The sequence below is a fragment of the Rattus rattus genome, chromosome 5 (genome assembly GCF_011064425.1).
Source record: "Rattus rattus isolate New Zealand chromosome 5, Rrattus_CSIRO_v1, whole genome shotgun sequence".
Taxonomy (NCBI): domain Eukaryota; kingdom Metazoa; phylum Chordata; class Mammalia; order Rodentia; family Muridae; genus Rattus; species Rattus rattus.
The window spans coordinates 99,153,875-99,176,796 of record NC_046158.1 but is presented as its reverse complement, the minus strand read 5'-3'; the positions used below and the strand labels follow the sequence as shown (position 1 = coordinate 99,176,796).

Below are 22,922 nucleotides of genomic sequence, written 5' to 3'. Positions count from 1 at the left end.
ATCATATTTAGATTTGTGTTTTCCAGGTAAAAATCAAATAATGAAAAATCAGCTTCTTCAGTTCTTAGGGAAAATGTCTTATTTGGGGGTTAGGAGGCAGTAGGGTTTCTCTCTCTCTCTCTCTCTCTCTCTCTCTCTCTCTCTCTCTCTCTCTCTCTCTCTCTCTCTGTGTGTGTGTGTGTGTGTGTGTGTGTGTGTCTCATCATTATTTTTCAAGCAGATTATAGTTAAGAGCTTTAAAAGGGTGGACAGCAAAGCTCGCCACCCCAGCTTTCCTGTCCACAGGAAACAGTGCTTGTGTGACTGTTCTGTGTCCTATCACAGGTACCTCACACAACAACTGCCCTGAGTGTTCCCTTGGACACACATTGGGAAGCCCAGGCAAAGAGCCAGAAAGTGCAGGAGGGCCAAACAGGAGACCCTTTCCTGTGCCTTCATCCTTTAATAAGCAAGGAGGAAGCAGAAGGACTAGAGCAGAGTCCCAAACAATTCTAAACCGTCTCTGGTTGGTTGTCCCAGAGCAGGTCATCTTGGAAGAGTCTAGCTTCTGCATTTTCTCTTTCAACAGTCTCCGTTTCCTTATCTCGTTCAAACAGATGGATTACAGACAGACATACGGTAGGCAGCCGCTCATGAGTTACTTGAGGCAGGAGGTTCAGAGTTGGGGATGGACCCACTGTTTACAGCGGCATCTAGAGTTGTCCAGAAAACATCTCTGGGGATTCTTGAGGTCACTGAGGGATCAGGCTTTGAGGATTTTTCCCAGCTAGCAGGTCTTCCAGGGAATGCTGACTCTATCCTGACAGACAGAGGCCTGCCTTGGCCTCCTGCCTAAGCAACATCTCGAAAGAGTCACTCCCAGCAGCTGGTCTAGGAGATAGCAGCAGGGAGGGAGTAGGAGTCAAGAAGCCTGTCAGAGTCACAAGAGGAGTGAGGGAAATTTGCTTTTTAGAGACTTTAAACCAGAAGTCCACCATCTTCGCCGGTGTGGAGGTAGATTTGGAGAGAGAACCCAGAGAGAAGCAACAGAGGGAGGTCAGCGTCTCCTGAGCTGTGGACTCAAGTAGCCTGCAGCCATGGGACAAGGTAAGCTAGACCAGTTCTTGACTGCTAGGGCTATCATCGTGACATGTTTTTATTAAAGGAAATAGGTTGTTAGTGGAGGTGACAGTAGGGTGTGAAAGATATGGGGGGGTGGGATGGGAGGTATGTGGAGTGAGGAGGGAAATGGTGGTGGTGTGAGTATGGGGTAGGTGTTTGCATGGTAATTTTAATTGTACTTACGAATGATTATCATGTATTTGCCTCCATAGCCAGGATCGACATAATGTAAATGACTACAGCTCTAGGCTATGATCCGGATGAGAGACACCTAGTGTGCTGGCTGATTTTTATGTCAACTCAACACAGGCCAGAATCATTTTAGAAGAGAATGCCTCTTCTAAATATCCCATTTGGATTGACCAGTGGACAAACATGTGGTTCATTTTCTCCATTGTTGATTGATGTGGGAGGGCCCAGCCCACTGTGGGTTGTGCTGTCCAAGGCAGGTGGTCCTAGGTGGTATAAGGCAGGCTGGGTGAGCCAGTAAGCAGCGCTCTTCTGCTCCCGGGTGGCTTTTGCTTCTCTTCCTACCTCTAGGTTCCTGCCCCAGTTTCCCTGGATGATGCACTACATAAGATGAAATAAACCCTTTCTTCCCCAAGTTGTTTTTGGACATGGTGGTTTATCACAGCAGTAGAAAGAAACTAAAGACACCTGGGAGATCTCGAGGCTCGAATCCTCAGAGTTTAATAGGAGGGAAGGGATGGTGGGAGTCATTTACACAAGCACAATGGACAGACAGACATAAAGCAGTAGGACAAGCAGATTGAGAGGATATACAAACCCTGGGTGCCTCCATGGTGAGGGCCAGCGCAGTGCAGCCTGAGCCCCGAGCACGTCTGAGAAATTCTTCTTAGGGTTCATGTTCATGTCCTGTCACCGAGGGAGCAATCACTGACTGGGAATCCACCATGCTCAGCATGCTGTTGGGCAGAGAATGCAGAAATGAAATAAACACGGCCCTCAACAAGCTCTCAGGAGGGGCTGAGAGGCAGGGAGCAGTGGGTGAGGCCTATAAAATGGGACCAAGCTCCACCCGGAGAAGTCAGCAAGGGCTTTAGAGGCAATGCCACTCAGTAAGGGAAGGCGAGAAGGCACCTTTCAGGTAAGAAGCTGAGAAGCCTTCCAGACAGAACAAGAGCCCAAAGGATTCTGAAGAATAGGTCATGCCAGGAAGCCGGGGTTAGTGTACACAGTGTACCTCGTTCAAATCATGTGACAGCTCACTCTTCCACCGCCCAGTCCAACTCAACCGTCAGAGATGGTGGGCTCACAATACACTCGCCCACCTCCTTTCAGGTGTCATGAGATGGAGAGTCTTTAGAACAAAACTCACACATGATCTCGGGTGAGTTAATTCTATTCTCACCCATCTCGTCTTTAAGACAAGAGAATTTGACTCAGTGATCTCAAACCACTTCTAACATTATCTGATTGTGTCCTCAAAAACATGACTGTGACACTAAGCGTGTAGCTCAGGGGTGGGGTTTGGATTTGGAACCAGCAATGTCAACATTTAATGGCCCTTAATACACGTTTGACATTATGCTAACATGAAGTAAGTGCTAGTACAGAAACGTAAGTATATATGTGTATAACTTCGTTTCGTATAACTCTTCAGAGAGGGATGGTTAGTCTAAAGAGAAGAAAACTGAAGTTGGAATGAGCTGCTTGCTTGAGGGTGCACAGCTGACAAGGAAATGGAGTCCAGGACTCGAACCCCACTCCTGGAAGGTGACTTTTAGTCATGCTACTGCACTTACCTCATACCTGGGACTTTGCTTTTTCCCCACAACAGCTCTGAGTATCAAGAGCTGCGACTTCCACGCAGCAGAAAACAACAAGGAGCACCACACCGACGCCATCAGCTCCCAGCACCTTATTTTGAGGAGGGGACAGTCCTTCATCATCACCCTGAACTTCCGTGCCCCGGCCCACATATTTCTGTCTGCCCTGAAGAAAGTGGCTCTCATTGCACAAACTGGTATGTGTTGTGGGCCTAGACCACCGTGGGGGCTTGGGGATCTGGAGGGGGAATCGCTTCTCAGCATCCTCTCAGAAGACCAAGGGACAAATGGTCCATGCAGTAGCTGGGCCTTAAGCTGTCCTGCTCTGTCTGGTAAGGGGTATTGTGAGAACTTACAAGATAATATACATAAGAAACGCTGCTAATTATGATTCTGAAGTGTTCAGCGGTATCACCATCAGAGCTTCCTTTTGACCGCAACTTTGTAGGAAAGGCTGAGTGGGGTTTAACTCTGGCTATCTATAGCATCTAGGCTGCACAAGTTGTTGAAATCTGCATTATGTATCAGCTACTGAGTCAAGTACTTCGTATGCAATATCTAACTTAATCCTTTCACAGGCCCTCCAGGTCCATGGGTTCTGCTTCCTCAGAGTCAGCCATCCATGATGGAACATACCTGGGCAAAGATTGTCCCGTCTTTCCCTCTTCATTAGCAATTCTTAAAACATACAGCACAGGGACTATTAATACAGCATTCACACTGTGTGAGGACTCATACGTAATCAAAAGATTAGTACACCAGACAATGCAATGCCATGGTATTTTATGTAAAGAGGTATAAACAACCTTGGATTTGGTTATTGCAGGAGGTCCTGGACAGAGGGATGGTTGTATGACTGTTACACCAGTTTGTAGACTGTGACCCTCTCATTGATGTGGATCTATAAGCACCGAGAGCCTGAGTTCACCCATCATCCTCTACTATTTCTCTTTCTAGGAGGACCTCTTTTCTTCTCCTCCAAAACTAATTGGCACCTCCTCCATTTTTGTAAAACCTTGATTTATTACTCTGACCTGTGACTTCGAAGTCCAAATGACCAATTTGTTACTGTGCATTTCAGGAGAGCAACCTTCCAAGACCAGTAAGACCCAAACCATATTCCCTATTTCCTCCCTGGGGGACAAAAAAGGGTGGAGTGCAGCAGTGGAGGAAAGAGATGCCCAACATTGGACCATCTCTGTGACCACACCCGTGGATGCTGTCATTGGCCACTACTCACTCCTGCTTCAGGTTTCCGGCAAGAAACAATACCCCTTGGGCCAATTCACACTGCTCTTTAATCCATGGAATAGAGGTAAGTTTGGACCTAGGTTAGTCTGAGATGCACAGGGATGAAGGGATCCCGAGCTGGGATACAGCCCCAACAAGCAGCCCTGTGGGCAAGACCACCATCAAATCCTAACAAGTGTTCTCGGGCTCTGGGGACTTCATGTTACAAATATATACTTACCTTACTGACAAGCTCTGATGCTGCTTCGCACTATTTTGGACGCTTTGAGATGAGCTAAAAAATCTGCCCTTTCCTGTACTAATCTAAGATTAGGAGCTGGAAAGATGATAGCTCGGCAGTCAAGAGTGCTTGCTGCACCACCATGAGGACAAAGGCTTAATAACAAGCCAAGGATCCAACCAAGGCCTTTAAAGACAGGTCCAGGAGATCCGATGTGCTCATCTGGCCTCTGAACACACAGGTTTACACCAGAGCACCCATGTAAACATAAAATGAGATAGACACACAGACACACACAGACACACAGACGCAAACACACAGAGACACAAGAGAGACACACACAGACACACACACACAGACACACACACACACACAAAGACACATACAGAGAGACACAGGCACACACACACGGAGACACACACACAGACAGACACACACACACACACACATGCACACAAACACACACAATGGAGATAAGAACTAGGAAGAAATGCAGGAATGAGGTGGTCCAGGGAATGGGGTTTCTTTGCCTATTTTCTGTCTTCCCCAGTCTCTCTCTCTGGGATGTAGATGGGTTTTGAGGGGTCAATAGATTATCTAATGAAAGGGAACATTTTTAAAGAAAAAGAACACAGAAATTTGAATTGCCCAATCCCTCAAAAATGTGAAAGGAGTCTGTACTACGAGGGTCTCTATGTTCCTCAGCTTCATGGTAAAGGAGCCCTATTCTGTGGTTTTGTTTCTCTCCACTTGTTTACTCTGTTATTAAGGCAGGTTGTGTAGTCCTCTCCACACTGACCTGTCTAAAGTCTTGTAGCTGCAATGGTCTTTAAGTGGCTCCACTGGGGTCAGATGACCTCCATTAAGGTACGGCTCTGGTTGAAGCTGGGCTTGATTCATCTAGGGGTCCCTAGGTGGTTTGTCCAAATGAGGCTACAATGGGGCATTGTCCGTTCCTCCTCATTTTAAACGTGTCACCCCCATTTTAATGCTGCAGATACTTAAGGGTTGATTGGGAGAATGGAAAACAGTTTCTCCTGGCTTTCCTAGCTCCAAGACACTACACGCACACTTCATTTTCCTTTCAACAATTTCACTGTCAGCCTGAAGGGCCCCCTTTATAAGACAGGTCTGGAAGACCAGAGGAAATATGGGAAAAGAAAATAATTCCCCCAGGTTCCTACAGACTCATGCCTAGAGCCAAGCACCAGGCGCTTTCCTTTATTACATCTGAAGCCAATGGACTTTATTTCTCTTGTCCAGGGTGGGACCTCTTACTTTAGATCAGTAGTTCTCAATCTGTGTGGGTTCACAACAACCCTTTCACAGGGCTCACTATGACTGCTGGAAACCACAGACATTTACATTACAATTCCTAACAGTAGCAACATTACTACATAACTAGCAATAAAGATAATTTTATGGTTGGGATAATTTTATAATATTCTCAGCTCAGGGCCTTCCTTTGTGTCCCAAGGGGGAACCCATCTATTCTGGTGTCTTTTGCCCCGTGTTATTCACTTGTAGATTCAGAATCCTTCTGCTGAGAGAGGTCCCACATTTCGCTGTCTACTAACAGGAAGATCTTGGGGGCATTCTTCCAAAGCTGAGGCTTTAGTGCATCCCAGATGGATGGCCCAGAGTCTACATTCAAAGCTAGCCCCTGGCAGCCAAAATATAGTCCCAACAAGACAGTTCGAGGACAGCGTTGGACGGAGTCCACCCATAATTCCACTACTAGGATTCCTGCCTTCTTGCTTTGTTTATAGGACCCCAACTAGGGAAGCCCTTCTATGGAGGGATTGGGCAGTGGGAGCCATTGCCTCTGCTCCTCTGAGAAATGACTGAGAGAGCTTCCAGTGTGGTAGCATGTACCCTTAATCCCAGCACACAGGAAGGATGCAGAGACAATACTGGGTGCCTGGGCAGCTCTCTTTCTGTAGCCTAGAAGCTCTTTGGGTGGTCTGGAAGTTCCTTTAATGTTCCTAGAAACTAGTCAAACCACCCTACATGAACAGTACATGACATGCATGCACACACACACACACACACACACACACACACACACACACACACACACTTTACACACATGCCTGGCCACCAAAGCTGAGAGAGAAAATCTGGCAAGAAAAGCTGAACCCCATGCTGCTTCCTAAGTAAACAATGGTTTCATTAAAGGATATGGAGGAGTGAGGGGAAGGCTCTGTGGGTGCAAGCCTGATGACTTGAGTATGGATCAAGTACTTCCCTTGAGTAGAATTCAAGGGAAAATTGGATGCAGCATGCTTACAGGAAGATGGGAAGCAGAGACAAGAGACTCTCTTGAAGCTTGTTGTCAGCTGGCCTACCTTACACAGTGCTGAAGAGACCTTGTCTCAAACAAGGTGGATGAATGGGACTGATAAGCCAAAGTTGTTCTCAGACCTGCAGTCTCTTGGTGATGCTCAGCCTAATGCTTGGATAAGGGAATTGGATGAGGCGGTAGGAAAGGACTGTGGTCACCTGGGACACAGAGAACCTCACTGCACAGAAGGCCAATGCTCACAATTCCACCTTTGAACCCTTGCTCCTTCCTACCCTGCCCCCTCTGCTTACCCTGCTTGATCTGTGTTTAAATGTTGTGTTCATTTCGATTTTACCCTGAGACACTTTTTTGTTGCTACAAATCGGTCTTCTGGGTAAGACTTAACAGGCCACTGGGAAACTCCCTAGGATTTCCGGTTGAGCCAGAAGGTCTCTCGTTTGCAAACCTCTCTGGAAAGCACAAGGCTTTCAAAGAGTGGCTTGTTCCTAGCCACACCCTGACTAACAGAGGGAGTGTGGGCCGGGTCCTGAATGAGCAGTGAGAAGGACCCTCCTGAGTTTTAATTAGGCCCAGGGATGCAAGAGAGGGCTGAAACCAAACCCAACCTGGGTAGCAGGGCAGAGGCCCAGGCAGGGAGAACAGACCTGGAACCCTCAGACGCTCAACCTCTGCTGCTTCTTGACAGATGATGCTGTATTTCTGCAGAACGAGGTTCAACGCACTGAATATGTACTGAATCAGGATGGCTTTATCTACCTGGGCACAGCTGACTGCATTCAAGAAGAGCCCTGGGACTTCGGTCAGGTAATAGGGACCTCTAGTGAAGAAGAGGTATACATAACCTTCAACACTCAGGTCAAAGGCCACAGGTTCAAAAGCCCTTGTCAATCTGTGGTGCCTCTATTCCTTTTGGACTACATTACAGTACTCTCTACAGCTGCTGCTTGGACTAGCTTCCTTCCCTTTTCCCTTGGAAAACTACTTCCCCAGTCTTACTACCTTCTGGAAAATTCTCCCAATTCCTAAAGATAGAGGAGTTGTTCCATTGTGCTATCTGGGATAGACGCCTAGAGTCTGAGCTACTTTGCAATGGTGTGCTACCTGAAGGGCCACATACATCCCAACTAGGACTTCTGTAGAGTGAGAGCTACCTGGAGTCTTCCATACCTGGCTCCGTGCCTGTAGGAACATTCGATGTTCACTAAGTAGGAATGAATGATATTAAATGAATTGAAATGACATGCTACTGATAGTGGCATGTGCCTTAAATCCCAGCACTTGGGAGGCATAGGCAGGTAGAACTCTGCAAGTTCAAGTTCAAAGTCATCCTGGCCTACATAGTAAGGCTCTGATTCAATCAATCAATCAATCAATGGCCCAATACCAATCTTTATGAGATCACACCCGATCAGGAAAATCAGCTACAGAGCAAAGCACTGGTCATGGGTACACAGCCAGATGGTGTGGTAAGAAGGGAGAGGAGACAGAATACCCACGGTAGATGTGGAGGCAGGTGAGGAAGATGTGAGACCCAGGCTTCAGAGAGGGACAAGATGACAAGTCTGTCCTGAGATGGTGCCTGGCTGGAAACCCTTCTCCATCTTATCCTGCATTGCCCTTACAGTTTGAGAGAGACGTCATGGACCTCAGCCTGAACTTACTGAGTGTGGACAAGCAAGTGAAAGACTGGAGCCAGCCCGCACACGTGGCCTGCATAGTGGGCTCCTTGGTGAGCATGGGACTGGGGAAGCAAAGGGGGAAGAGGTGGGACATGAGCACTTGGCTTGAGGCCTCCACCTTTGCAGCTCTGGAAGCCCTCAGAGCACAGACAGGTCCCCTTTCCCAGGGAGTGGGAGACAATCTTCAGAGAAGAGCCTGATGAGATAGAAGGACAAGGCAAGAAAAGGGGAGAGAGGTTCATCCAAGACAAAAGCCAGGGAGGGAGGAAACTGACCTGACTTTCCTCAGAGCTCGTGTCCTCCCAGCTCTGACCTAGAGGCTTAGATCCCTAGGAGGGAAGATGTCCCCGCTCCTTCTCAGTGCTTGCTATGGGAATCTAACAGTCTTGTTATGTTTCTAAGAATATGCAAACCATGAAGGAGGCTTGGTATTTCCCATGTGTCCTAGTTTGGGTTAATATTATTGTTATGAAATTATTATGACTAAAAGCAAGTTGGGTAGGAAATGGTTTATTTAACTTACATATCCAGAGCCACAGTCCATTGAAGGCAACCAAGGCAGAAACTCAAGAGGGAAGGAACCTGGAAGCAGGAGCTGATGCAGAGGCCATGGAGGGGTGCTGCTTACTGGCTTGCTCCTCATGGCTGGCTTGCTCAGTCTGCTTGCTTTTTTCTTTCTTTCTCTCTCTCTTTCTTTCTTTCTTTCTTTCTTTTTTTTTTTTTGTCTTACCAATTTATTTTAACTAGCAAAATAAAAATGTTTTTTCTTCCTTTTTTAATTGGATATTTTTTATTTACATTTGAAATGTTATCCTCTTTCCCGGTTTCCCATCCATAAACCTCCATTCCATCCCTCCTTCCCCTGTTTCTATGAGAGTGTTCCCCCACCCACTCATCCCTTCCCACCTCCCCACCCTGATGTTTTCCTATACTGGGGCATCGAGCCTTGGCAGGACCAAGGGTTTCTCCTCCCATTGGTGCCCAACAAGACCATCCTCTGTTACATATGCAGCTGGAGCCATGGGTCTGTCCTTGTGTACTCTTTGGATGGTGGTTTAGTTCCTGGGGGCTCTGGTTGGTTGGTATTGTTGTTCTTATGGGGTTCCAAACCCCTTCAGCTCCTTTAATCCTTTCTCTAACTCCTCCATTGGGGACATCATTATCAGTTCAATGGTTGGGTGTGAGCATCCGCCTCTGTATTTGTAATGCTCTGGCAGAGCCTCTCAGGATATAGCCTCTCAGCTATATCAGCCTCCTGTCAGCATGCACTTCTCGGCATCCACAATATTGCTGGGTTTGGTGTCTGTATATGGGCTGGATCCCCAGGTGGGGCAGTCTCTGGATGGCCTTTCCTTCAGTCTTTGCTCCAAACTTTGTCTCTGTATTTCGTCCTGTGAATATTTTTGTTCCCTGTTCTAAGAAGGACTGAAGCATCCACACTTTGGTCATCCTTCTTCTTCAGCTTCAGGGCTTAGTCTGCTTTCTTCAAGAACCCAGGGCTAACCCAGAGATAGCACCACTCACTGTGTGCTGGCCCTCCCCTATCAATCAATCAGTGATTAAGAACATCCCTACAGTTTGCCTACAGATAGATATTATGAAGGCACTTTCACGATTGGGGTTCCCTTCTCTCAGATGGCTCTAGCTTATGTCAAGTTGACATGGAATCAGCCAGCACACCATGTCCACAAAACTCTCTCAGACAAGCAACACATTCCTCATTTCCCTTCTTAACACTCTGTCCCTCTCTGAAAGACAGGGTATGAGATCGAGGCTGTTGTGTAAGGGGAAGAGGCTCGAGATAAGTGGCCTCTAGGATCCAGATCAAACAACATTGAAGGAGTCAGAGCCGGGGAAGCCGAGGACCAGTAGAACCAACTCTCATACTTCTCCCTGGGGCTGGGGCTGGACGATGATTTAGATGAGGAGCCTGGGTCTGCCTCTGAGGTTATGACACAGTTAGAATGAGCTGGAGCCTGGAGCATGCTGGTTTACAAGCTCCAGGGAATGAGCCGTGCTTGGCAAGCTACAGTAAGCATTCCTTGCTGCCCCTGCCCACGCTGTCCACCCACAAGCTCTCACTGACAACCGCATATCTGCCCCAACAGTTGCATGCCCTCAAGAAGAAGAGTGTCCTGCCTATTTCACAGACCCAGGCTGCCCAGCAAGGTGCCTTGTTGTACAAACGACGAGGCAGTGTGCCCATCCTGAGGCAGTGGCTCACTGGCCGAGGACGACCCGTGTATGAGAGCCAGGCGTGGGTGTTTGCTGCTGTTGCTTGCACAGGTACAGGGCAGGCAACATATAGGTCAGCCTCTGGGCTGCTGTAGTGTCTACCCTGCATTTCAAGTTATCCCTTGGCCTCCCATGTGGAAGGGACATCTCTTAAAGCAGGCACTGTCTGTCTCTACAGCCTTCCCCTACCCGATTTCCCCACCCGCTACTGCTTCCCTTTCCCCTCTGCAAATCTGAGTTCATTTACAAACTCTGCTCTCAAACTTGTCCCCCGACAGAGCAAGCCTCCATGCTTCTAAACCTCCCCTCTTGCTCTATATTCTTGCACTGCGTGATTCGTGCATCACTTAACCAGCCTTCGCCTGTTCAGTTCAGAATCCTCCTCTCTTCTACAATGTCACCTGTCATTTAAGACAAATCATGTCCAGCCTGGGGTATTTCTACCCCTCTGATGTCCTATGCCTCTTCCTTGCAGTGCTACGATGCCTGGGCATCCCAGCTCGAGTTGTTACCACATTTGACTCAGCCCAAGGTACCAATGGGAGCCTGCTGGTGGATGAGTACTACAATGAAGAGGGGCTCCAGAATGGAGAAGGACAGAGGGGCCATATCTGGTGAGAAGCCTAAAGGAGTTAGGATTCTAGGCCAGAAAGTGCCAAGTTCCATGTGAACCCTCCACACTTGGAAAGCCCTGGGCTAAGCAGGCCTTCAGGACTCTTCTAGGAGGTGGTGGTAGTCAGGGGTGGGGTGTTTATCCCTCTCCAGGAGTGTTACTCTTCATTTTACACAGTGTCCTCCATCCCCATGGCAACAGCTCCCTAAAGTCACATTCCTAGAATCTCTTCCATATGCTTTTCCCGCCCACTTGAACTTTTGCCTTTGCTACTCTTAGGGTCTTCCAAACTTCTGTAGAATGCTGGATGAACAGACCTGATTTGTCCCCGGGTTATGACGGATGGCAGATTCTGCACCCAAGAGCTCCTAATGGAGTTGGAGGTAAAGCCTAAGGGTGGGCCCAAGACCAACCAGGGCTGCAAGAGCTGAAGGGGTCCCTTGCAAAGGATCTAGGAGCAGCACGTGGTTCAGAGAGGGTCTTCACCTTGTAAAACAGGAGAATCGAAATTAACGTTGGCCAGATGGTACCATCAGGCTCATGGGGTAGAGATGTTAGCTATCAGGTGAGACTACATGAACACAAGGCCCACTTAAAGCCATGGGCAAGAGAATACCATCTCAATGAAGGCCAGAGGATTTAACCTGGCTGTGTGTATTCTGGAGTAGTGACTGGTGGGGTGGACTTCCCTGTGTGTGGATGAAAGGAGCCTTATAGTAGCCTACAGAGCTTCAAATAGCTGAAGGGTCTTTGTCCTGGAGCAGAACTGTCAGGGGCCGGCATGCCGGAAGCAATTAAGGTGGCTGGTCCCTAGCACATTAGCATTTAGGCTGGGCATTAATCATTTTCCTCTGAGGTTCTTTCCTGTCCAGTTTCTGATATAGACCAGGACCTAAAAGTATTTTCACTACATAATTGTGAGTTTCATCTCTGATACTTTCTCAGAAAGCCTGTCTACTTCCTACCTCTAACCTTGATCCTCGAGAAGGAAAAAGAATGCCCAGGACAAGGACTGACATTATAAGCCCTAACTGGAGCAGAGGTCTAAGGGTGGCTCTTTTGCTCATCTGCCCTTTCTCCCCCTCAGTCCTGGGATCCTGCAATCTGGTCCCAGTCAAAGCAGTCAAAGAGGGGGAACTGCAGCTGGACCCGGCAGTACCAGAGCTCTTTGCCGCAGTGAATGCCTCGTGCGTGGTCTGGAAGTGCTGTGAGGATGGGAAGTTGGAGTTGACCAACTCCAACAGAAAGAATGTCGGCAACAGCATCAGCACCAAGGGCGTGGACAGTGACCGCTGCGAAGACATCACTCAGAACTACAAATATCCTGAAGGTACTGACCAGTCAAGGGGACTGAGATAGCCAATGAGAGGAAGGGAATAGCAGACCAGGAGGCCAGAAAGAGCCCCAGCCTTTTCCCCACCCAATAAAAGTAGGTTTCTTGAGCCTGGCTGGCATGACCGCTGGTTCTGAGCAGACGGTTCTGCACTGCAGGAGGCTGGGCTGCAGGATGCACTACAGTGCTCTCTGCACTGTTGGCCTCTGTTCGTGAAATGCAGTCCCCAACTCCAGCCAGTCCTAACCAAAAACGTCATGTATTTCCACATGTCCTCTAGGGGCTCAAAACTGCCTCCAGTTGAGAACTGTCATTATGAAACAAAGCACTAAACACCGAACCTTGTTCAAGAAGACTTTCAGGACTGAGGGAGAGGAAGTTACCCTTGTCTCCCCCTCTTCCAAGATTGCCAACTATTCTATTTTTATCTATCAGTTCAAACCGGGATGCTTGTAAGATAAGCCTTCCTCTTCACAGCACGTTGTCCCTGTGTGCCTCTGTCTTCTTCATTCTTTCTCACAACCTAGGCAATCCTGCAGCTCCCTTACCTCTTGCCCGGAGGATGGCAGCCCCTCGTTCTGCTCTCTCCATCACAGTTCCCTTTCCTGTTTCACTTTTGAGGATGAGTGTTCTAAGACATGAACGTCCTTGTTAGCTCCCCGCTCAAGAATACTCCATGGCTCCTTTGTTCTTGGAGTAATTCCAAGATCCTTCGCACACGAAGAGTCAATTTCTCGCCAAAATATCTCCAGCAACAGCACCGACAGTCACCAAATGTGTGACTAGGTTTTCCTTGTGCAAAGGCAAATTCAAAGCCTGAGGCATTTGCAAAACTCTTTGGGATTTTGGTTTCTGAGCAGAAGCGGTAAATACCTTTAACTCTGCCCTTTTATCAGAAGGATCTGTACCTACTAGGTGCTCTCTAGTCTCTTCTATTCCACAGGATCTCTTCAAGAAAAGGAGGTACTGGAGAGAGTCCAAAAGGAAAGAATGAAACTTGGGGAAGACACGTGTCCTCCCAGTTGTGAGCCTGGGGACCCTCTGCACCTGTTCTTGGACGCACCTAGCTCCCAGCCTCTGAGAGGAAATGGTCGGCTCTCAGTGGCCTTGATTAACCCCACAGACAAGGAGAAGGAGGTGGAACTGGTGATTGCGGCCCAGGCTGTGTACTACAATGGAGTCCTTGCTACTGGGCTCTGGAGGCAGAAGCAGTTCCTCATGCTCGGACCCAACCAGGGTAACTCTCTGGCCCCAGCCGACACCCTGTGTACACATGGTCTTTCTTGGGCTCTGCCTATGGGTCTCCAGAGACAGCTTTTAGCCCCTTGGTGCTAACTCTCATTCAACACATATACATTCACATATATATTCAGTCAACACATATATACTCATCCTGACACAGTGAGAGGCACACAATCCCAGCTGCAATCAGATAAATACACCAACCCACCCTGGCAGTGAGAAAGCATTTGGGGAGGCCAACAGAGTGCAGGACAGGAAGTCCCTTGTTCAGGCTGGGGCAGTCTGCACCCAAATAATCCACAAAAGGCTGCTTTGAAGAATGAAGAAGGACTAAATAGACAGAAAAATGTAGCAAGCATTCCAGACAAAGGGAAGATATGCAAGGGTCCCTTCTCTCTTTTAGATACTTGTTTAATTAGTCTGAGATGAGGTCACATATGGGTATGCTTTAGAATTTTAGGGTTTTAGGGTATTTTTAGGGTTAAGATTCCCTGAAGTTCATCAATGTATTTTAGGGTTAAGATTCCCTGAAGTTCATCAATCATGCTTAAACTTGGTCACACACTGTAGTCACCCAGGCAAACTATGCCTGGGCTATACCCCAGGCAATAAGGTCAAAAACTCCGTAGTAGACACAAGCATCAGAGTTTGCAGAGCTCCTAAGGAAATCTCACTACACAGGCAAGTTTCAGGAACAAGAATAGAGCTCATCTACAGGACTGCAGCAGCCTAGGTCTCTGTTCTTCCCACCACTGTGCCTTGCCCAAGCATAGCATAAATTAGCATGAGAGCCAGGCAGTCTTGTATGTCATTCTCAGGAGCCTGAGTGTTTTGCATTAGTAATGTCAATGCTATCAGAAGTCCATGTTTAAAAGAAAGACCTTTTGACAAAATGGAGTGGAGAGGGTCATGTCAGAGCAGTCGTTCTTAACCTTGGCTGTACCCTTAAGCACCTGCCAGCATCTGATCTAACTGACATGGGGTGTGGCGTGGGATTGGGACTGTATTATAAAGGATTCTTATATGCAGCCATAGAGAACCAGTAGGTTAAAACTAGTAACAGTCAAAATCTAGAAACAAAAGCCAGGTTAGCCTGGTAGCACTCAGAAATAAGACATAAGCCAGAGGTGAGAGAAATTGGATTTGTGAATGTGGATGTCTCTCTATGGTTTGCGTGAACCACTAAAAGAGGGGAATGCAAATTTTGGGAGGAAGAAGAATCTAGTTATAGCATGTTTTGTTAAAAGCCCATGAGACAGCCAAGTATTCCAACAGCCAGCAGGCAGCCAAGAACTTAAACACAGAGTTCAAGATCCAGTCCGTGTGGGAGAGCAGGCACGGAAATCCCAGCACAGAGGGAATGATGCAGAGTCAGATCACAGGGGCACTTACTGTGCTAGAGGACCAGTGGGAGGACCAGATGTAAGAAGATGAGATGGCAAGGAGAGAGGCTTAGCCACACCAGCAATTGTGGATTTAAGGAAAGAACAAAGATGAGGGAGACAAAGGAATCTAAGGGGACAAGGACACACAACAGGGTTGGCAGAGAGATCATGAGATGTCCTGGTTGAAGAGCATAGACTAGGAAAGTGGCCCCGGCTGGCTCCCTGGGGTTTAAACTGAAACAGGAAGTGGAGTTTTTCCTAAAGCATGATGGGAAAAAGAAGGGGTTAAGCGGATAGTAAGCCAGGGGACAGCTCTAGAGACAGGGTCGTATGATTCTTTGGTTTACTTTGAAGGTGACTCTGTTTATATGCTGAAGTAAATAATCAACATAAAAAAAGGAAGCTTTGGGAGGCGTGGGTTATAAATGACAGCATAGTCTCTGGGCAAATAACTGATACATTTATAACTCCCCCTGAGTATTTAATATTTGCTAGAAATGGTGGCAAGTGCAGTATATGACTTATCTCGTTCTTCTCGAGATAACTCTATGAGGTGAGTACCATTCTTAGTCCCACCTGCCTTCAGAGGAAACCAAGACACAGAGAAGTTAGACAAGTTGCCTGAGGTTACACAGCTCGTCAGCTGTGGACACACATATTTAAAAAAGCATAGGACTCTATGTGGACAAAGGGACAGCACGTCCCCTGGGGAAAGGTCACAGCAGGGGTAATGTCTATTCTACAGAGAATGGGAACCAGAGCTTGAGAGAGTCCCAGTTGACAGCATTGTCTGTGGGAAAGGAAAGAAAACGGGAGAAGGGGCAGGACTGTGTAACCATGTGCTCAGCAACTGCTATGTGGCAAGTTTTGAGATAAGCAGTATTTTGAAGAGTGTCATGCAGCACCAGTCATCCCACCCTTCTTTTATGCAAAGACACCATGGCCCTATCTAGCTCACAGGCACTCTTCTACAGCCCCAGCGAGCCAGTCTGCCAAGAGTCTTGGCAGAGGTAGTAATGGAGCAGGGTCCTGGAAACGCGCAGAGCAGCTGCGGGAAGCAGCATCTTTCTGTCTCCCATGAGCCCCTAAGTCCCTTGTCCCAGGTGGCGCTACGGTTTAATTCCGGCATGCATGCACTCCGTGTTTTGTACTGACCTGCATATTATATGTTGCAGTTCTGAGACTCTCCACCAGCCTGTCCTCCTCCTGTTTTGAACAAAACCCACCTGAGAACACCTTTCTCAGAGTCACAGCAATGGCAAGGCACTCCCACGCTGGCCTCAGCTGCTTTGCTCAGGAAGATGTGGCCATCAGTAGACCGAATCTTGTCATTGAGGTGGGTACTCAATCTTCACTCAGTCACTCTTAGGTGCTGTGGTTCAGGGCTGCTGTGGAAGAGTTTGGGGGAGGATTAGGAGGTGTGGCCTTGATAGAGAAGGTGTGTCGCTGGGGTGGGCAGACACCTGCAAACAATGACTGTCCCTTCTCCAGAGTCCATCAGCAATTCTCTTCCTACAGATGCCAAAGAGAGCAACACAGTATCAGCCCCTTACTGCCTCAGTTAGAATGCACAACTCCTTAGACGCCCCCATGCAGAACTGCATCATCTCCATCTTTGGAAGGGGACTCATTCACAGAGAAAAGAGATATGGGTAAGAGATTGTAAGAAGCTTCTTCCTCTATTTCTTCCTCTTCTTCTGTTTTTGATTTTTGAGACAAGATTTCTCTGTGTAGCCCTGGCTGTCCTGGAATTCACTCTGTAGACCAGGCTGGCCTCGGTCTGCCTCTGCCTCCCGAGTGCTGGGACGAAAGATGTGAACCACCACCACCACCACCACCCCCGCCACCACCACCACCACCACCACCTCCACCACCACCACCTCCACCACCACCACCACCTCCACCACCACCACCACCACCACCACCACCACCACCACCACCACCACCCCACCACCACCACCACCACCACCACCACCACCACCACCAGGCTAAGACTGTAAACTTCTTATCAACCGGTTTGGACTGACTTAAAAACAATAATCCATATTTCTGCCCTATCAGTGGAGATAGAGCAGATATGGTCAGAAGTTGAATTAAAGCTACCAAATGGCCTATCTCATGCTGGAACCACCAAGTCAACAGGAGGAGAGGATAAGGGAGACTATGAGGACTCCACATAACCCCACCTCACCTGTCCTGATCATGCAGGAAGAGCCTAGGTATTGCGGTGAAGAAGGGAGGTTAGATCTGGTACCAGAGACCGTTGTACAGATAGGATATGCCGGCTCTGGGTAGAACAATGAAGCTCTACGAGTCATAACCATAAGATACAATTTTAATTAAATTCCTTTCACTTCTAAGCCCTTCACCACCCTCCATGTCCATGTGTGGCTCTTTAGTAATGTATAATGAGTACTGTTGCTTCATTAACTTGCGTAGTTGCTTTGGTTTTTTTCTTTTCATTGTTCTTTTCATGTATACGTGGAGTCCATTTCTTAGGCCCCATAACACTCCGTTGTGTGCCTCCTTCTGCTCCATAATGAAGGGCAACAAGTACCTCTCACTCTGTTTCACAGCCAACAGCTTCGAGCATTCCCCTGTTTAGCTTGTTTGAAACTTTGGTGGTGCCGGGGATTATATCCATACAGGAATGGAATTTCTGGGTCATAGGCTATGATCTGGTTTGGCCAGATCTTATCAGATTTACTAGTAGGATCCCTCCTGCACCGAAAGACAGTTTCTTTCCCCACCTCTCTGGCAAATATCCAACTGTTCTCTTCTTTCCAGTCTAACAGAAATCCGTGTCTGACTGTTCCAATTCGCCATTCTTCTGGCTGCTCTTCCTTTCCATTTTCTCTTCCATGGTTGGGTTTGTCTTGGCTGCTTTTCTTCTGTCCTTGCCATCATTCTTGTTGACTTTTAGGAGTTCCTGTGTATTTTGGCCCCTCAGTGGTATTAAATGTTGCAAGCATCGTCTTTCATTTTGCCTACTTCACTCCTGGCTGGGTACAGTTTAAAGGCAACACTGAGCTTCCCAGAAGGTGGTCCAATTATTGAGCCACTGTACAGCATTGTGAAAATTTGTCATTCTTGCCCAAAGATGAGAGGGGATCCTTGAACATTTACCTAGACATTATGATCTTCCAGACCGATTGTGGAGCAAAGTTCCTCAAAAAATTCCAAACATCTCCTTAATGACTGAAAGGTCTACTGTGGTGTAGGAAGGTCAGCTGACGCATTGGCACTCACTCATTATGCCTATGGGAGGGACCCACTGGGCTCACCAGGGAGAAATGTAAAACTGTAGCCTTTGTCAAACATACTGCCAGTACTATTAGGAAGATCAAAGCCAGATGAAATCACAGGTACCGTCTTGAGTCATGCAGTTGCTCTGTATAAAGAAGCTCCTGTCTTCTCTCCTTATGATCACTCCTGGCTTCCTAACAATGTACTTAGATTTCTATATTTTCATGCTCCATATCTTCAATCCAGGAAGGACAACCCATGGAGGCCAGCAGAGCACTGATCTGGGGAGAATTAACACTTGTCTCTACCTTTATTTCAGATTGGGTTCTGTGTGGCCAGGAAGCAGCCTGCATACTCAGTTCCAGTTCACCCCAACACATCTGGGGCTCCAAAGGCTCACTGTGGAAGTAGATTGTGACATGTTCCAGAACCTGACCGGCCACAGAAGTGTCCTTGTGGTGGCCCCTGAAGTTTCTGTTTAAACTCCAAACAACCTTCAGACTTCTAAAGCTAGACATGCTCCAGAGGGAAACTCTACCTATCAGACAAATGAGTCTATACTAAAATTGAACAGACCGGTGACCAAAAACCAAAATTCATTTTTTTCTTGGTTTTTTTTTTTTTTGGGGTGGTGGTGGTGGTTTGTTTTTGTTTGTTTGTTTGTTGTTTTTTGGTTATTTGGTGGGTATTTTCGAAACAGAGTTTCTCTATGTAGTCCTGGTGGTCCTGGAACTCACGCTGTAGATCAGGCTGGCCTTGAACTCAGAGATCCACCTGCCTCTCCCTCCCGAGTGCTTCCATTAAAGGCATGTGCCACCATTGTCTGGCTCCAAAATCCATTTGTATCAAGCCAACCTAAGGCAGTCAGAAACACTATTTGTCTTAGAATAAACTGCTCTGCATAAGTGATAAAACAAGCCTTTGAAAAGACACCCTGATAACTTCTCAAAGTACAATTAGATGTTTTGATTACCTTTTCAGAGTACATTCAGATTTTGGGGGTGTTCAGATGTTTCACACAATTTTATTGCTCATTAACATATCCATTAACTTACAGGAATGAAAGACAACCTAATCTTTAAAACAATCTATTTCTGATGACATAGGACAATAGTAACTAAAAGTAAAATTTTTATGTAATACTATAATTACATTGAATAATACTTTCCCTGGTGCTTATTGTAAAAGACCCAAAGATGAATGGATAGAGCTATTACAACACATAGCATAGGACCTAAAAGAATAGTCTAAATTCATCTTTAGCTAGATCTTTATGAGTTCTATATTCATTAAATACCTCACAGCTAGAGTATGATGAAATTGGTATGGAGTTGGCACAGTAGGGAAGTATGAGAAGAGAATCAAGAACACAGAAAAATAAACCCTACCAAAAAGGGTTAACGAACAGAACTTCACTTGAAGAAAGTTTGGGTTTGTTCATTGCGTCTCATTAGTTTACTTGCCCTCCTAGTTTTAGCTTTCTATAGCCCTTGTTAAGTTAAAAAAACAAGAACAACAGACCACTTTGAAAAAGGTTGAAACTCATTTGACCTAAGGAATCTCAATCCCAATTTGAATTAGACTAATAACTCAGAGACTGTCATTGTTGATTCCCCCAAAACACTCACAATGGCAGGCAGGGAGGTACAGGCACAGAAGGAAGAAGACTGGATTCAGAGGTGCTGGTATATGTGGGGACCCTGTTCAGGTCACACACCACACCCCATCTTCTAGAGCAGTGCTCCTCTACCTTCTAATGCTGAGACACATTAGTACAGTTCCTCACGTATGGTGATCCCCAACCATAAAATTATCTTGTTGCTATGTCATAATTGTAATTCTGCTAGTGTTATGAATCATAATGTAAATGTCTGATATTCAGGACATACAACATGTGACCACCAAAGGGGTTAGAGATCTACCAGTTGAGAACTGCTGTTCTAGATGCACACAACATATATAATTTCATAGTAATGTAGTTGGAAACAATGTACCAAAATGTCCATCTAAATTATAAAACCTCTTATGCATTTTTTTGCATTTCTTTGCATTTTTGTGGTATTTACATTTGAGAATATGTGTCATATTAAACAATGACAAAATAGGTATGTATAAAGAAAACGAATCTTTTTAATAAAGTGGACCAAACTAACAAATGGTGGTTTGATTGAGAATGTTCCCTATTGACTCTTAAGTTAAAATTCTTGGTCCCTAGTTAGTGGAACTGTTTGAGAAGGATTGGAAGGTGTGGACTTATTAGAGGAAGTGTGTTGCTGGGGCGTGGGCTCTGAAGTTTCAAAAGCCCAAGCCAGGCCCAGTGTCTCTCTTCCTGCAACCTGTAGACTGAGATGTAGGACTCTCAGCTCCTTCTCCAGCACTGTCTGCCTGAATGCTGCCATGCTCCCTGCCATGATGACAACGGACTAAACCTCTGAATCTGTAAGCCAGCCCCAATTAAATGCTTTCTCTTGTAAGAGTTGGTATGGTCATGGTGTTTCTTCACAGCCACAGAACACAGACTAAGACAGATAGTGATACTAGGAGAGTGGGTTAGTGCTGTGACAGACTGGACCATGTTGATTTGGGGAGGATTATGGAAGGACTTAGGAACTCTGGACTAGAAAAGTCATTGAGTGTTGAGAGCTCAGTGGGATGTTCTGTAGGAGCCTGTAAGATAAGAGTATTGAAAGCAAGGAAGACAGTGGAGAGCTGGCTTGTGAACTTTCAAAGGGAAATAAAGACTCCACCAGGTCATTCTGTGAAGAAGTCTGTGGTGTCTGGTCGGCTGGAGCTGAAGAACTGGCTCTGATTAACAAAAGACCAGAACCACTAAAGTAAAACTTTTGCTTTGCTGGGACAATAGATGCTAGTCAGCTGGGGCTGAAGAATCAGCTATGATTAAGAAGAGACCAGCATCATTGAGATGAAGTCTTCTGGGAAGTGCTTCCTCAGAGTCAATACACAGAAGCTGTGTTTCAGAGGCAAAGTTATGCCTTGTGCTGGCAGCCGAACTTAATGACGTAAGTTACCCAAGTGGTGCTGGTTTTGAAGGTGTAAACGGGTCACAGGGAGCAGCTGAGTCTTGGCACTTTGTGGCAGGGTTAGAGTCCCTGAACTCAAATCATGAGTAAATCCCAGATATCAGACATTGAGTTGCTTACACTGTTGGAGTATGGTTTTGCTTTGTTCAGATTGTGACTGTACCTTGACGTAAGAAAGTATTTAATTATTTTTGATTTTACAGGAGCCCAAAGTTTAGAAACTGAGTTTTAAAAAAGTTTTTAGGTTTTAAAATACACTTTGATTTTTCAAAGAGACTGAACTTTTAAAGTGTTTGAATTGGTAAAGACTATGGGACTTTTAAGTTTGTAATGTGTTTTCTATTTGTGATTGTCTTAATCGGTTCTGTATTGCATGAAGAGACACTATGATCATGGCAACTCTTATAAAGGAAAACATTTAATTAGGGCTGGCTTAAAGTTTCAGAGTTAGTCCAGTGTCGTCATAGGGGGAGGCAGGATAGTACTGAGGCAGACATGGTGCTAGAGAAGGAGTTGAGAGTTGGATCTCAGCAGGATCCATAGGCAGCAGGAAGAGAGGCCTGGTTTGTGCATCTGAAACATCAAATCCCACCCCACCCCCCCAGTGACACACTTCCTCCAACAAGACCACACCTCCTACTAATGCCACTGCCTATGGGCCTATGGGGGCCATTTTCATTCAAACCACCACAATGATATTTATTAATCTGAGATCTTGAGGATGAACCAAAAAATAGGAAAGGTTTAACAGTGATGTATTTGTGTATCAAGTTGAGAAGAGGTCAGTTGTACTGGCTAACTTTATGTCAACTTAATAGAAACTACAGTTATTTGGAAGGAAGAGATAGCAACTGAGAAAGGGTCTTCCTAAGATTCAGCTGTAAGGCATTTTCGTAATTAGTAATTGATCGGGGAGGGCTCAGCTCATGGTAGGTGATGCCATCCCTGGGCCGGCGGTCCTGGTTCCATAGAAAAGCAGGCTGAGCAAACCATGATGAGCAAACCAGTGAGCACACTCCTCTGTGGCCTCAACATCAGCTCCTGCCTCCAGGTTCCTTCCTCCTGGTTTCGTTTAGTAATGAACTGCAACGTGGACATGTAAGCCAAGTAAGCCCTTCCTTTCCCAGCTTGCTTTTGGTTGCAGTGTTTGTCACAGCTCTGCTGCTGTAAGCAAGCCCTCACCTGTAATTTGCCTTGGTCTTGTTGTCTCGTCACAGCAGTAAAACAGTAATGAAGACAGAGCTCAATATCAAAAATCTTCTGAGGCAGAGTGACCAGGACAACATTCAGAAGGACTCACTGGTGTAAATAACAGAGTGTGTGAGCACCAAGAGGGTCTTTGTGGTCATCTCTCTGTGTGTAAAACTCAGTACTTCCCTTTTAAAAGCACTTCTGCACAGACTCAGACCTCAAGGCCTATACATCCAAATGAAAACAACATTCTAGTCTGTGTTTCTGGCAGAACAAAACTTGGGAATGAG

At 46.5% G+C, this 22,922-nt stretch overlaps 1 protein-coding gene across 1 annotated transcript; it reads left to right on the top strand.

The window, feature by feature from the left end:
- The first annotated feature begins 955 nt into the window (after positions 1-955).
- Positions 956-19,235, top strand: Epb42 (erythrocyte membrane protein band 4.2). Its single transcript, XM_032902315.1, has 13 exons — positions 956-1,086; positions 2,903-3,088; positions 3,973-4,206; positions 7,353-7,471; positions 8,292-8,396; positions 10,455-10,632; positions 11,057-11,195; positions 11,474-11,577; positions 12,282-12,524; positions 13,471-13,764; positions 16,330-16,490; positions 16,673-16,806; positions 18,720-19,235. The coding sequence occupies exons 1-13, from the start codon at positions 1,077-1,079 to the stop codon at positions 18,880-18,882; spliced, it is 2,070 nt and encodes a 689-aa protein (XP_032758206.1). The 5' UTR covers positions 956-1,076; the 3' UTR covers positions 18,883-19,235.
- Positions 19,236-22,922: the final 3,687 nt, after the last annotated feature.

Coding starts and splice junctions, on each gene's coding strand:
- Epb42 (XM_032902315.1), top strand. Junction 10,633..11,056: donor TGCTGCTGTTGCTTGCACAG/GTACAGGGCAGG, acceptor TCTTCCTTGCAG/TGCTACGATGCCTGGGCATC. Junction 11,578..12,281: donor AGCTCCTAATGGAGTTGGAG/GTAAAGCCTAAG, acceptor TCTCCCCCTCAG/TCCTGGGATCCTGCAATCTG.